At 35.5% G+C, this 17098-nt stretch overlaps 1 protein-coding gene across 1 annotated transcript in view; it reads left to right on the top strand.

The window, feature by feature from the left end:
- Window positions 1-17098, top strand: part of LOC138309001 (DBH-like monooxygenase protein 1) — a 32616-nt gene that overhangs the window by 7853 nt on the left and 7665 nt on the right. Inside the window, 10 exon segments of the mRNA XM_069250091.1 lie at window positions 8414-8632; window positions 8729-8878; window positions 9428-9604; window positions 10281-10364; window positions 10754-10942; window positions 11779-11881; window positions 13147-13313; window positions 14277-14459; window positions 14634-14693; window positions 15013-15252. Of these exon segments, the coding sequence (XP_069106192.1) occupies window positions 8414-8632; window positions 8729-8878; window positions 9428-9604; window positions 10281-10364; window positions 10754-10942; window positions 11779-11881; window positions 13147-13313; window positions 14277-14459; window positions 14634-14693; window positions 15013-15252 (1572 nt within the window).

Below are 17098 nucleotides of genomic sequence, written 5' to 3'. Positions count from 1 at the left end.
TCTTTGAAAAAAACAATGAAATAACGAAAAATGATAAAAAAGATTATATATAACTTTACCAACTGCGAAAATGTTTACACTGATATATTTACCATTGTTTGACATTGTCACTATATAAACTTACCAACTATGCTTGCGCGTTACCATTCCATGACTGCCAACCGGCGCAAGAATATTTTGACACCGTGTCATGTAAACTTTGTTTGTTTGATTAATTAACGTCCTATTAACAGCTATGGTCATCTAAGGACGACTGCGAAAATGTTTACACTGATATATTTACCATTGTTTGACATTGTCACTATATAAACTTACCAACTATGCTTGCGCGTTACCATTCCATGACTGCCAACCGGCGCAAGAATATTTTGACACCGTGTCATGTAAACTTTGTTTGTTTGATTAATTAACGTCCTATTAACAGCTATGGTCATCTAAGGGCGACCTCCTATGTATGCTGTGTGCTGCGTGTAACCAAATTGAGTTTACCTCCCCTTGTACGTTGAAACCACTTTCTAATGAGATTACAGTTTGTGATATAAATTCACTATAAAAATCAATTATGAAAAAAATCTTTAAAATAAAATTAATGTGAATGCTATTAAATAAACTAAATAATTAAACACCGCCGGGCTGCAGCGTTGTTTTTATCGTCTGCTATTTGTCAACAAACGTTGACAGTGGCGAATCCTCGGACATGTCAGACTTAGATATATCGGCAAATTGGGAAATTTCATTATCCATAGAAGAAGATACAGAGCTTGATCAAGACTTGATCAACTATATAGGAAATCTAAACATAGATGGTTTAGCGAGTGCGCTAGAGCTGGCGAATAGTATCGACCAGGAGCTGACCAAACAGGCCATAACTGACCTCCGCCCGCCAGAGTCTCCCGCAGTACCTAAACGATTCACGGACACAACCCATGACGAAATAGCCAATAGTTTTGAAAGCAGACAGATAAAATCAACAAAGAAGAATACAGCCTGTGGCATTAGGATATTTCAAGGTAAGAAATCAAAGCAGAAAAAAAGTTTCAGAGTTTGTGGCTCAGTAGCTTGTCGATAGTGTCACAACGTATATAATCAATTGAAAACGTTTATTGTTGCAAATTTTAAGCAATCAACAAAATGGCTTCAAACGTTACACGTTTGACGTTAATCTTAACTTCCCTCGCATTTCAAAAACTTTTACATTCCAGATTGGAACATTGAGAAACATGGAACACCAGTAGATATGACAAGTTTATTTGCCGAGGACCTAGCTGAAATTTCATACATTTCTATGTTGCAACGAGACAAAAATCGGAAAAGGAACACAAACACGCTGAAAAAAATCAGAGGAGCCATAAATAGATACTTTGTTGATAAGGGGAGAAATTTGGACAAAGTTAGGGACCTTTAATTTAAATAGGCAAACGGAGTCTTAGACGGCTTATTAAAACAGAGGGAAAGGACTGGCGAAAGTAAGGCAACTGACCACAAGCCAATCATTGAACCCGATGGATTTACACAAAATAGCCACCTACCTTTCTAGAGCACCCTCCTCTCCCATATTCCTACGGCACTGTTTAAAATTTATCGGTACAATTTATTACACCCGGGATGGAGTTCCATCACCAAATAACACCACAGTCCTTGGAGCTTAACAATGATGAATCCGAGGAATATGTTACAATGATGCACACGACGCAGCAAAGAAATCACCAGGGAGGTTAAATTCTCAGTGCGCTTCATTACGTTTTCTTTTCCTCACATGGCATTCATATTGCTCATGAATGCCAACTAAAAGCAGTTCAATCCTTAACGCAGAGCCTTGCATCGCGAGAATACATTGACCAATAATTAATTTGTTAATTTTTGATAAACTACAGATACTTTGCACTTTCACAGCTAAATTAAAGAATGACATATTATCTATTGATACTGTACATGTATTGTTTGTTTGTTTCATTTTTTAACGTCCTACTAACAGCCAATGTCATGTAAGGACGGCCTCCCATGTATGCAGTGTGTAGCATGTGTGAAGTGCGAAGTCAGTGTTTTGGAAGACTGCGGTATGTTTGTTTGTGTCTTCTTGGGTAGTGGAACTATTGCCCTTTTATAGTGCTGTATCACTGAAGCATGCCGCCGAAGACACCAAGCAAGTCATCCCACCCGGTACTGTATTGTTACTTTCTTTTTTATATGTTAGACACGAATTATACTATCATAGTTGGTCTGTATTTTCCGTTTCGATATTTGTTTAAACGTTAAATAATAATACAGATTTGTTTTTTGGTTATCAATATTGTTGTCTGCGATAAGCATCAGTCATCAGAAATGTATTCATACGGAAACTTTCAGGTTTTTTATATGAACAAAACGACGATGAATTTGTTTGTGTAGATGGTGAAGACATGGGCACATTACTTGAATCAATTGATATGGGAGTGTTGCTAGCGGATTCCATGTTATCCCAGGTTGAACAATTAATATCCGTAGCACTAACAAGAGGCCCATGGGCCTTAACGGCCACCTGAGTTATATAATGAAACAAATTTAAGACATATAAACACTATATGCTGGGCCTTGAAGTTGGTCAGTGATTTATAAATTTGACTTTTTAGACTATGAAGAGTATTTGCTTCCATCAAACCTGTGAACTTAGAGGTATTTTTTGAAATTTTAATCATTTTGACCCTGTTTGGTCCTGCCCCTCTGGTCCCTCAGGGGGTCATCGAGGACGGATATGGATGTTAAAATGCTATATCTTAGGCTAATAATTCTTCTCAAGTTTGACTAATTTCCTACGAAAATTGGGCAAATAATGTTCACAAAAATGTTTTTCCTATATAAACTAAGGTAAACTTGACCCCTCCCTAGGGGGAAATGTGAGACCCCAAGGTCATATAATTCACAATTTTTTTTATAACACCTTTCCATCTATAATTATTTGATTCTACTATATCCAGAATTTTAGAAGATTTTTGAAGTTTTAGCCTATTTGACCCTTTTTTTAGCCCCGCCCCTCTGCCCCAGGGGGTCGGCCAGGACCAATGTGGGTATGATATTAAAATGCTATCTCAGGCTAATAATTCTAACCAAGTTTGACTCATTTCCTATGAAAATTGAGCAAAAAATGCTCATAAATGTGTTTCCCTATATAAACTATAGTAAACTTGACCCCCTCCCCAGGGGGAAACGTGAGACTCCAGGGTCATATAATTCACAATTTTTGTAAAGGCCCTTAAGACCTTTCTATTTATGAAAAGTATTTGATTCTACCATTTCCAGAATTTCAGAAGAAGATTTTAAGGCCCCTTGGAGTCAGTCATAGAATTTTTTTTAAATAGGATTAAATGGCCATCTCATACTGATAATTCTGACAACATTTGACTCATTTCCTATTACAAATGACCAAATAATGCACAAAAATGTGTTTTCCCAATATAAACTATAGTAAACTTAACCCCCTCCCCAGGGGGAAACTAGAGACCCCAGGGTAATATAGTTCACAATTTTTATAAAGGACCTTAAGACCTTTCTATCTATGAAGAGTATTTGATTCTACCACATCTGTGAGTAAAGAAGAAGATTTTTGAAATTTTACTCAATTTTACCCCTTTTGTGCCCTCCCATAGCCCCCTGGGGGTGGGGACCATATAATTCACGATTTTGATTGGCCTTATGCCTTAGAAGGTTTGTGCAACATTTCATTGAAATTGCTTCAGCAGTTTTGGAGAAGAAGTCGAAAATATAAATTGTTTACGGACATACGACGCACGGCGGACGGCGCACGACGGACGACGGACGACGACGGACAAAAGGCGATTAGAATAGGTCACTTGAGACTTCGTCTCAGGTGACCTAAAAAGTCCAGCCGATCCCGACCTTCCTCCCCAGAGAAGCCTTCAACTAGTTCGTCTACATTTAGAGATACTACTATGCCAAACCAAAAGTCAGAATAAACCACACTAAACAGTAGTTTTGTTAGTGACAAGCCTAGTAGATTCAAAACTGTATCCGAAAAACAAATAAAGGACTACGAAGAGAGCAATCAAAGCAAAGCGACGACAATATAAGGATTTTATTTGTTTGATTATTTTAACGTCCAATTAACAGCCGGGGTCATGTAAGGACGGCCTCCCATATATGAAGTGTGTAGCGTGAGTGAAGTGCAGGTGCGCGTTATGGGAGACTGTGGTATGTTCGTGTTGTGTCTTCTTTTATAATTGTTGCCCTTTTCATAGTGCTTTATCACCGAAGCAAGGAAATGCTTAAAAGTGAATATAGCATTCCACAATCATTCCACCAATACATGATTGAAAACTTCGTAGTTGCTTCTGATATGAAGTAATTATGCTTCTACAAATCATCAAATGCATTAATTAATATTGTAATGTTAAGATTATAATGACATTATGCGCACATGTGTTAACCACCTGTCAAAATTTGGTGGTAGGTCAAGATACAATTCGGACTAATCACAAGTCATGTTCTCTTTTAGAATGGCATGTTGAAGTGTATGGCATTGAACTTGATATGGCCATTTTTAGGAAAGACGATTTGAACAAAATTCTCGCAAAGTTTTATTACGAGGCAAGGCCTAAAACGTTCAACAACGTGAGGAGAAGATGGGTCTCGCCCCTCAACATGCCGTGAAATATCATAAAAACTCTCTAAAAAATCTAAGGGCTGCTTTTAACAGGAAATTACGAGATCTGGGCAAATATATCGTTAGCTTGTTTGTTTGATTAATTAACGTCCTATTAACAGCTATGGTCATGTAAGGACGGCCTCCAATGTATGCGGTATGTTGCGTGTATGTTGTGCGAGGTGCGTGTTTTGGGAGACTGAGACGGCGGTATATTCGTGTATCGTGGAACTGTTGCCCTTTTTATGTTGCTATATCACTGAAGCATGCCGCCGAAGACACCAAGCAACACACCTCACCCGGTCACATTATACTGACAACAATATCGTTAGAGATAGTTTTTAAGTAGTCGAACAAAACGTTGAATGGCCCTTTTTAAGGACAGAATGATATCGGGTATGTCAAGACCAATCATATCAAAAAACCACCTAAGTATTACCTTGAACCTGGTGCACTTTCTTCTCCTGTGGTCCTACGTCAAGCCATGTGGTATTCCTTGACGATACACTTCGTTTCCAGGGGTCGAGTTCCATCAACAACTCCGTGTCGACATTTTTGTTTCAAAACTGACGAAAACGGATAATACGCCACACTAATTCATGAAATAAAAAAGTCTGACAAACGCATGTATGCGACAGGTGCAGGGAATTGCCCCGTGAAACTTCTCCGGGCACTAATAAGCAAAACAGATCCAAAAGCCGAAAAAAACTTTTTAACAAACACACAGTTGATCCTCGTCCAAATGTCTGGGTACACCGATAAACCGCTCGCTCAGCTTTATGTCCGATTGTCAGGATGCTCCTGCTATGTTAACTATTTTACTATAAGTTTACTATGGTTACTCAATTGTGACAGGTCATTCATACACCTGTAATGCATGTGCTGTTCCTAGGTAAGTTGTAAATATGTTTCCACGAGGTAGGCCAATACTGACACTTCTCAGGTAAGTTGAGGAAAGCTAAAAATCATGTGCTGGGCATAAGCATGGGGTTAACTTCACGAGCTATCCAAAGTAAGAGTGGGTGCTAATTATGGCTTTGTGCTTGTAAATATGCTACTTCCAAGCTGTATGCTTCGAAGCTGTGACGTCTGTGGCTGTGTATCTCTAGTAAAACCTGTGTCCAGGGTTTTTAGGATGAATTAACTTAAGAGTTGATGTAACCTCTAAATATGACTTTGATGAGTCGGTGTATGACCTCTATGACCTGTATGTAACCTGACGATATCTAGGACTCAGATGAACCTATATAACGACCCTGAGGAGCTCATTCGACCTGGAGTTGCTGGTTTGATCTGGAGTCTACATTTCAAGGATACAATGGAAAGACCAGTATAGTCTGACCAGAGACTAATATTTCACCTGTGAAAGACATTCGCGTGTGTGAATTTAGGATTATTTGGAATTGGACATTAGGCTAGTCGTGTCATTTAATGTAGATTAGATATATTTAAGTGGGTGAAAGTGAAACATGTGAAAGTGGTTAGTTGTCAATTCCTGATTGTGTTGTTGTGTTTCGTTTGTAAATAAATGTACATGTTTTTGTTATTTTGGTGTTTGTCAATTGTTGAAACAAGGACGACGGCAAATTACGTTCCCCAAACCTCGTGACACCGATATCTGTAAAGGCGCCGGCCTTGACAAAAATACACGGCACATTATTTACGTGCCACCTCAATAAACGTAATGTCGGAATGTGATTTTTCCATCCGCAGTATAATGTTCATGACCTGTCATCATAGAAATCTCAACCACTCCCTCTGAAACAGTTATCACACATTTCGGTGAGCGATACAATTAGCCATCAAAAATTTGCCAAAAACGATTAATGCTCATTCACAGAAGGGTTCCTGTTGCAATCAGTTTTTTCACAGATTAAACTATACATTTGAAAATTGACATAATGACATGCCTCTTTAATCTCTCGATTCGGCTTGAGCAGGATCACTGACTAGCGCAAGTCCTCCTATAAATGCGCATGCGATTATGATGAATCTAACCGTATTGACAAAAGTTCGCTTTTAAATGCAATTGGAATCTACATTTATATGTGAAAATTAAAATGTTTATGAAATATTGTACAAATAGAATAAAACAAGATGAAATTATTGTGGAACTTTATTTTGTGTACTATTTAAACTTGATAAAATTTCCCGCCAAATTGGAGCTAGCTGTTCCGCCATTAAATTAATTGACTTGCTATTGCATCAATCGCATAACATTGAAAAAAAATTTTTTTTACCGGACCATTAAATTTAAAGGAAATGGTGTGTCGAATTTTTTTGTACAGATATTTCAACATGAAGCGCTAACGCGCATCATTTAAAATATTCAACCAAAGAAATACAGTATAAACACCAGTAAACAACAAAAAATAATAATCATTCCTTAATTGAAGAGATCACTTAAAATGTATGATTGATTATGTAATAGTCAATAGCGTTTTATGCAAATTAGTTAACAAATTTATTATTAACGCAAAACCCATAACTACGTGTAATAATATTTAAGTATAATAACCGCCAACAGCACACAAATGATATTTATTATTTGAACTAAAATTTATGTTTAATCGTGTATATAGATATGTCTAATCAATTTTAGTTCTGGTGCATGCACGATCAGTACTTCATTCAATATAAAACATTGTGCCATTGTTTTTTTTCCCATGATGAAATTAAGTATTTTGAAGTAAAATTAGAAACTCAAATTTTCAATGGTGTTAAGTAACTTTTTAACTTCAGAAAAACTTATTCGTCTGCTCCTGTTTCCGAGAAAAAAAATGAGGATATTTAAAATGATACAAGATAAAGACATGATTCATGAAGAATTCCCATGGCCCGTATTACAATTACATGCATGTGGACAATATTCGACAAAACGTGTGTTGGTAAAACGTCATACAAGTACTTGCATGTCAAGTGAGACACTCTAAAGCTTCAGATGCCACCTTGAAGGTGTATTTATATTGTCATTATGTTATAATAGTTCTACAGAATTTTAAAACATGGTCATACATATTGTGCATGTTATTCATCCCATAATTATGCACGTTTCACAATGGAAAACCGATGTGATCAATTTCATAGCAGTTGGTTATCGTTTATGTTTACACACTCCAGTGTGTAAACACCTATGACCCCTCTGATTGGTCAATTCCAAGATCACTTGATTCCGATTGGCTCTCAACCTCGGGCTACTTTTCATAGCGCATTTTCTTTTAAATAACATTGTATTTACTTTTTAGCAGACAGTTGATTATTCAAAGTATAAAACAATAGAATATTGGCTCTCTATTTAGGCACTATATTTTATGATGGAAAGATACATGTATCACTTCACAATGTATGGTGGTAAGTTTCCCTGAATGAAGACGAGAAAATGGTCACCTCGGTATAAATATAGAGCTAAAGTTATGGGATAAATAAGCTCCCCAACGCGTGACTGTTGTTTATCATGTTTATCTAAACTCTCGTTAGTTAATTTTCAAATCTTTAAAAGACACTCGCTAAAGCTCGTGTCTTTTCATAATTTGAAAATTATCTAACTCGAGTTCGATAAACATGATAAACAACAGTCACTTGTTGGGGAACCTCTATGTTCTTATGGCACCAATTTCAATTTCTGTTGTTTTAGTGTAATCTAGACGAGATGTAGTCAAAATAGTTCCGTTTGTAAGCGTTATTCACAGCGTTACCAAACTGCAGTTACAAAACAAAGTCAATTACATATATATCATACTAAAACACCGATTGCATGGTTTTGTTATTACCTTACAGATACCAAAGCCGACACCCACGCGACATTTTGACCATTTTGTCCAGCTAGATAGTACTGGTCAGTACTGGCTGTTTTGGACCGCCAATGATACCCACATTACATTTGAAACTCATGTTAACACGCATGGATATATTGGTTTCGGGATTTCTCCAAATGGAAATATGTTTCCAGCAGATGTCATTGTGGGCGGGGTCAAGGACGGCCAAACCTATTTTAAGGTACGTATTAATGACATCATTAACAAATGAACACCCGTTCAACTAATGCTTTTATAACCGCGTTCTCTATGTCTCGTTTTCATTAACATTTACCAGGATTATCATACTACCCATCATGCACCACCGATCGTCGACCAATCACAAGACTGGTTTCTTCTCGCTGGCAAGGAAACTGCTTCCGGTACTGTTCTAACCTTTGTACGCAAGCTCAATACCTGTGACGATCCAGATGACATGATTATTACGGTAGGTATAATTGAATAATAGATGTGTAGTGCATGCATGTACTTTTTGAATACCAGAATATCAAGGAAAGCCATAATTTCAATTTAAATGATAAACTTGTCAAGGTTGTATTAAAAAGAACAATATATATTTGTTCATTTGTTATATAAAATTTTTGTAATAACAATTATGTTATGACACGTTTTGGTCAAACTCAAGTCAATACCCTTCTCAGATATATTAAAAATGTATTTTGTTTTATAAATAAAATGCTTAATAAAGTGTTTAGAATGTTGTTTACTGGTGTGTAAATGTGAAGCTGGATCGATTTTCTTGTTTTATAGATTTGAAGATTATGCACACAATTTATACATTTATGTTAATAGTAATCCTATGAAATTAATTTGCTTGCAGCGCAATTCCAAGACTACCAGATAATAACAAACATTAACTTTTTTCGTGTTGTGCCGAAAGCAATGAAGGGTGTTGTAATCGCGCGTTTGTTGAGCGTGATGGTAGGTTATGGCAGTTCCTGAATTTGAACTTGCATGTGATCATTGTATTTGTCAGGGCGATACAACGAGGATCATTTATTCATACCATCCGGATGATGTGACGAGTTACCTCCCCTACCATGGTGCCACCAGGCGGGGAGCAAAAAGCGTCATGTTGTTGACTGCTTCTCTTACAGACGATGACATCACTATCCCTAACGATACAATCACATTTGATTTTGTTCATGACAACGTAAGTCGGCATATATTATTCAATTTACATTTTGTTTCTTTGTTTGATTAAATTAACTTCATATTTACAATCATGGTACGACATGTTTATACTTCTACAAAGCAGGATGCAGTTCGATATATGAGGCTTAATTTCATATTGATTAAAACATATTTTATTGCAAAATGCGCAATGATATTGGGCACAAGTTGCACAACTGATATAAAGTCCGTTCCCAAAAAATTTAAAAAATCAGATTGCATAGACAAGATCGCATTTACAATATAAGAGATGCATAATATATAAAGTTGTATTTGAGACACAGAGAGAGGGAAAGAGTGAGGGAAGAGAGAGATTGGGGGAAGGAGAGGGAGAGAGATACTTTATAACCAGTGTGCTCCTCGACCTGATAATTTTATCTCCTAATATACTTTCATTTTAAAATATATCCCTCCGATAAAGGCGACAGAAGTTCTAAACCACTTTTCATAAATTTCAAATTATCAATTTCCTATTGACAGCCATATAAGAAAATTCTAGAAGCTGCGGTGTTTTGTCTCATTGGTATAGGTCATCTCTTTGAAAGAATACCTTTGAAATAATGTATTTTCAAGTATTTTCTTAGACGGAGTTGATACATTATTGGATTTAAATAAAAGAAATGCTAAAATAATCGTTTGTATTATTTACGATGCAGTATCACGTTCCAAACCGCACCACGACCTACTGGTGTCGAGCATTCATGCTGCCAACCCTAGCCTCTAAACATCACATGATTAAGGTAAAGTTCTCATTTCAATTTACATATTTCTGTGTATAGAAGTGAAAAGACGCAATATATAAATTGCTTTTACTTTCACCCCCGTCGTTCATCATTTATAACATATCTTTCATTTCCTTCACAAAAAGGTATGTATGCCAAAGTTGCTTTTATCTTTACATTTATGACCAGTAGCAATTTCTTTTCTGCACCTGAGGGTCAAAGTCCAGAGTTATACAAACTGTTCCCCTTCTCTCAAAGATGTTTCAACCCCAATTTGGTTAATATCCATTCACAACTATATGACTAGAAGCGATTGAACCAAATATTGATGGACGGCGGACAGGCAGGCGAACGGAAGGCATGGTAGCTAAGTCCGTATTGATCAGATGTTGTCATGTTATTTACAGTACGAACCAATAGTAACATCAGGGAACGAGGCGGTGGTGCATCACATTGTAGTATACGGATGTCCACAACGTGCCGCTGAGCTCGCCCCTTACGATGGATCCCAATATCGATGCGACTATGTTAAACATCGACCAGAAGCTCTTAAATATTGTTACAAATCCTTCGTTGCGTGGGCTGTTGGCGGACAGGTGAGTAATGTTCAGTCATGTTTTTTAGAATTACAATCTATAATGCATTTAATATGATTAAAATGCATATTCTTGTAATCACTTTTTCATATGTATTTCCTTTTCCTGATAGAATTATGTGATATAGATTTCCTGTTATTATATCCTTTTGATTATATAATCTTCAAAATAATAGATATCTTTCTGGTACCTTATAAATAACAGATACTTATGACAAAATGAATCTCCGCGAGAGAGAAATATAGCTTGTCTTACTGAATTATTTTGCCATTTTAAGATGCTCCGGCGCTGACAAAGGTATTCTCTCACTATTAAAACATGGGCATTAATTATTTTATTTTGAAGTAAAATTAGAAGCTCAAACTTTTCAAAAGTTGTAATGGTGTAAATTAAGCAACTTTTGCAAAAAAATACTTATTCGTCTTCTCCTAATTTTTACAGAGGAGGAAAAATATCATTTGTCAGCAGTGGACCATCTTTAACAATTACTATTCGATTTTCTCAAGTGAACTGAATAGGTCAAGCATATTAAGATTCTATTTGAAGGCGTTTTTCACACACCTGCCGTAACGTGTAATTTACTCGCGTTATCATCAATCATTTTGATTATGTTTTTTGGCCAGTACGTCGTCCTAACACAAGTTTAAAAATGGTATCTGCGTTTCCTTTGTGTACTACTGTGATTGACCAAATTGTTTCAAGTACAATATTCATTTTTGCTATGAAAAGGCTGAGATAGAAAATCCGGGATCAGCCAAAAAAGGAATCAGAATTCTACACTATCAACCTATGTTCTAACTGCAGCACCAAGGTCAGTAGTCATTGTTCTGTTACAGACGTTTTACTACCCGCCCGACGCAGGGTTCTCACTTGGAACTGATAATGACCCGGATTTTTTTGTTATGGAAACTCACTACAATAACCCAATGGCTAGGACAGGTATATATTGCCTGGTTTCGTTATTTTTTGCTTAGACAACATGGAAATACTGACCGTTTACGACAGGTATCTTTAGAATAGTTAAGTTTGTCCTCAGGATAAATATTGTATAATTGTTAGTTTAATTTGGCACAGCAATGAGTACGTATCAAGATTTAAAACCTTAAATATTTCATATATACAGACTTGGTGCATGTTTTTTTATGTTCGAAAAACAGGGGTTGTATTAATAAAAATGTTAACAATTAATTGATTAAATTATCAATGCTCTTAATAGACGAGTTTATTTCAGTGCCTCGTCCTCAACTTTAGCCTGGAAGTTCTTTTGAATTCTCTTGCATGTTTTGTTAATAATCAGATTAACACCCTAACACCCTGCTCTGGTGAAAAGTCATTTTTCAGACTAAACTGTTTGATATAATTGCCCCTTATTGCACCTACTCCTTTGAAGATGAAAATACCTCTTTTTGTCGATTTCTGACAGAAAGAGTACTGAAGACTTATTTTTTTTCTAAAACTTTGCAGTTCAACAGAAACAGTTAAAAAACGTTGCTCTTTCCATTAAGCCATTATAAAAATAGGTGGTCATTGAGGTTGGTTTTTTGTACCGTTACAAAATTTCCCAGTATCTCTCTCTCTCTAAAATTTCAAATACACGTTAATCTCACTAAAATGAAAAATAAAAGAATAATAGCTTATTACTCCACATGTAACTGCTTAAAATTTTCATTCCGGTGAACCTTAAAAAGACGTACAGCAAAAATGAACGTTATAAAGCTAATATGTCGTTGCACAGGCGATTTATGTGAAAAGGTGGAAGTAAAAATGAAGGTTCACTCCTACACGAAGTGTACGAATTGCGCCTTTTAAAATAGCCGCCAAATTGGTAATTTCCTAAAAATTGTTATACATAGAAATTCTACAATCAATAGAAATATAATTTTTGAACATCTAAAAAACCCTCTTTAATTAATGTTGAAACGAGACTTAAGCGGGCCTGAAACTTCACCAGAGCAGATCCTATACAGTCAATGACTGCCTCTTCTGCATGCAGTATGTTGGGTGTGTATATATCTTCCTTAGACGTATGCGATCAATTCGTGTTGTGTCTTTATAATTGTAGAAACTCATATCTATTTAATACATTGCTCCGCACTTACAACGGGCAAACCACCAGTCATCCATGCTTCCTTTATGATGAACAGTCAGCAGGTGCAAATAATATCACATTATGTTTTATATACTGTATACTATTTCCATGACAGGTATTGTTGACAGTTCCGGTATCCGCATCACCATGACACCAACACTTCGAAAACACGATGCTGGGCTCCTGCTTATCGGAATGGGTGTCTCTCATCAACATATTATTCCACCAAATGAACCCAACTTTCTATCACAAGCATTTTGCCCGGCCGATTTTCTCGCTAAGGTTTGTAGATATTTTTTTTCTATTTTCTTTTAATACAGTTCCGTCATTGTTTTACGGATGCTCTATCATCCGTTTATAACAGGTAGAACATGATCGGCGCCGCTGTGCAACAAGAACAGGTTCACAGTATATATTAACAATGATGTTACGTCACAAATCTAACGCGGCAGGGAAATTGGCAACTCAAAATGCAGTTTAATGAGTAATAACCATGATATAAAGAAGACTTGTTTGAGAACGACTGGCCTGTGACAGCCATTAACGACCTCATCATGCGAGTACTTGTTGTGTCCATCAATCTACCATGCAGTCACAATTTATTCATTGTAATAGCAAAGTCTGTAGGATTTCACCGCGGCATGTTTCCTATTTCATATCGGTATCTGTAATTATCAATGAATTTTGCAGTAGTACGTTTTGATAAAGTACTTATGAAGACATATACAAAGTTTTGTTTGTTTGTTTGTTTGATTAATTAACGTCCTATTAACAGCACTTATACAAAGAAAGAATGAAACCACACCAAACGGTATTATAGAATTCTAAATAACGATATAATATATTACATTTGCGTAAACAGTAGTGGTGGGCCGATTATCGATTTTCATCCAAAACAGTTGATATGTCAATATTTTTGACATATAGTTTAACAGCTATATTTTATTGCTACTGGGTTACCGTTAAATATACGGTTTATTATCAAATGGAAATGAAAATAAATATTATAGGAGTGTCTTAATTAAGACTTGGAAGATTTGTATGAATATTCGATATCCGAAGAAAATAACACTGACAAGTGTAATAACCGAAAATTCTAATATTCAAAATATTGTTTACATCTACTAGCAACCGATCATACAATTGATTATCAATCAATCCATGACTTCCGATTACTAAGAACAACTAGATTATGATATCAAACCGATTGTTTACTGATTTTATTGTATGCGTCTTTCGTTTCAGGGAATACCACAAGAAGGAATACATGTGTTTGCAGTCCTACAACACTCTCATCTACTTTGAAAAGAAATGATTACTCGTATACACCGTAACGGTCGTGAGATCAAACCTCTTGTGGTCGACAGGCATTACGACTTCGATTTCCAAGACATGCGCTACCTCTCCGAGAAAAGAACAATCTTTCCGGTAACTGTAAAATGTAGTAAAGAATGAAAACATATCAGACCGGTTGTTCTTGTAACGGTTTTCTTGCAAATTTTATACAACTGAAATATATAACATCGGACAGACATGTTCTTGATTTGTAAATATTTCTATAAATTATATCCATATTTTAATAGGCAACTGTTCTTTTTCTAGACGGACAAACTCGAGCTTAACTGTCTATACGACTCGAGCCACCTTCAGAATTTTACATTTGTAAGTAGAACACCATTATTCTGTCGGCGACTACCAAATGCGGTTCTATATCAAGAGGAACATCAAGCATTACCATTATATTTCGAATATTTCCAGCATAAAAAATAAAAACAAAAATAATAACTAAAAATTGAAACTTTAAAATTTAATGATCTGATGTCAAATAAGAAAATAGAGCAATCTAAAGTTTTCTATATATTGTTACCGGCATAACAAATTAATACAAATTTGGAAACAAAATGATAAGACAAATTTGAGCTTGAAAATTAATAGTTATGTCAAATAAGAAAATATAGGACTTTAATGTTCTCTTTGTAAGGGAGGACTTTCCACATCCGAAGAGATGTGCGAGGCTTTCATCCTCTACTACCCCCGTATGCCTGTTAACTACTGCGGCAGTATACCGACCTACGATGCCATCACAGACAACCCCGATCATGTCATGCCAATACTGAAGACATGGAACTGGACAGATGAAGCAGTAAGGACTAGTTTCAAGTCGAAGCTCGACATATCGAAGTATGAACACTTCGTTTATGGAGATGTCGTCTCAATAACGGTAAATATCGTTATAGAAAATTCTTGAAACTAAGACGTTATAACAGGTTAGTTTCATACTGTTTCCTGAACACTATTTTTAACATTACGTTCTTGAATGTATACTTGTATACTTAATTCTAGTTAAAAGATTTATATGACTTATATATGATATGTATGTGCCATATTTTTCATACCCGCGAAACTTTGAATATGTTATTCGTTACCAAAAGTTACTAACATTTTGAGAATAACAGTATTTTTTATGCATAGGTTTTAATTTAACAAGTTCATACAAGAGCTGAAAATGATATTTGGCAGTATTCCTAAAAATCATTATATCTACATCAATAGTAAAGTCAAATGAGTACATACGGTCAAACCATGAAGCCAAATTGTTTCTCATAAATTGTAATGTGACTTCTCCATGTATATTTCCCCCTAAACGTACATACGACATAAAAACATTTTTTTACAGTACATAGTGTTGACTTGTAACTAACGTTTATAAGGCATCCGAAGTCATGTTAATGATTTTCAATGCTTAATTAATCAAACCTTATGGGTTAAAGACGAAAACATAACATTTCCAAATTTTTGCCCAATTACGGCACATAACTTTAGCTAAAAACCTGTCTTAACTTTGGTTACCGATATTCCGGTTAAAAAGTTATTTTTTCTTTGAGTCCAAACAAGTAAAAACGCATGCTCACCGGTGTATAATGCATTTACACATTTTGACTATATATTAATTTTATATGTCCCTTGATTGGTCTCTTTGCGGTATTTTTTTTAATTACATCGCTGAAAGAATTTAGTTTTCTAATGTTCAATATGGTTTCCAGTAATAACTTCCACAAATGTTATGCAGCTGAAGAAATCGACTTCTTGTTATGTTAATACTCAAAGGAGAAGGTACGTTAAGACTCGAATATGGCCTCAAAATTAATTCTCCAGTAAAGAACAACATATTTTGCCATATAACAGCTGAATACATTTGCTAACACATTACATCTCGAAAATATCCCGCATGTGCCAATTATGTTCACTATGACGTCATCAACATGCAGTTTCCCGCCATTTTTCACAAAAATCCTTGAAAAAAATCATACTTTTTGAGTGGTTTTCTCTAAAAATGAATGTGGCCGCCTTCGTGGAGCAGAAAGAGATTTTCACACGTTGTGTATCGTGTATTTACGCATACCTATGCAAAATGTAAAGTTGCTCCAAGGTGGCGGCCAAATCCATTTCAAGCCTTTTCTAACCTAAAGATGATGAATTTCTTGCAAAATTTGGCGAGAAGAGGAAAATCATCAATTTGATGACGTCATAGGTGGGACACATCGTGTACATGGTTATAAAAAAATTATGTTTTGATGAATGGCAAGTATGAGAGTATTTATTGATATGAAATTGATGGGGATCAGAGTTAATTTTTTTCGGCCTGAAAAAATTAGGCCAAATACTGGTCCTATCATATCTACTCCTTTGCATTTATTTTATTTGAGAAATGAACACTCCATCGAATCGGATGAAAATCTGACGCCATAAAAAATAATAAGTCGTTATTTTTATTACATTTACAAAATATCCTTTTTCTGTTCTTTTCATAACTAATATGTTTATGATGATTGCTGTTGGTTACGGCGTGTAAAAGATTCACAAAATGTCTTAAAATTCTCACGAATATCAAACTATATCGAAATATTGTAGCATAAATGAAATGTCAACTTCCGGTATGTAATAAATAACATATATCTTTGATTCAATAAATTGTCAAGGAAATTGACGAAATTGTGGACATCGTAGATGATATTGATTTAGTGTTTGTTTCTCTGTCTGTTATAATTTATTTGTTAATTTGTTTT

Source organism: Argopecten irradians, chromosome 15 (genome assembly GCF_041381155.1).
Source record: "Argopecten irradians isolate NY chromosome 15, Ai_NY, whole genome shotgun sequence".
Lineage (NCBI taxonomy): Eukaryota > Metazoa > Mollusca > Bivalvia > Pectinida > Pectinidae > Argopecten > Argopecten irradians.
This window is presented reverse-complemented; position numbering and strand designations above follow the sequence as displayed.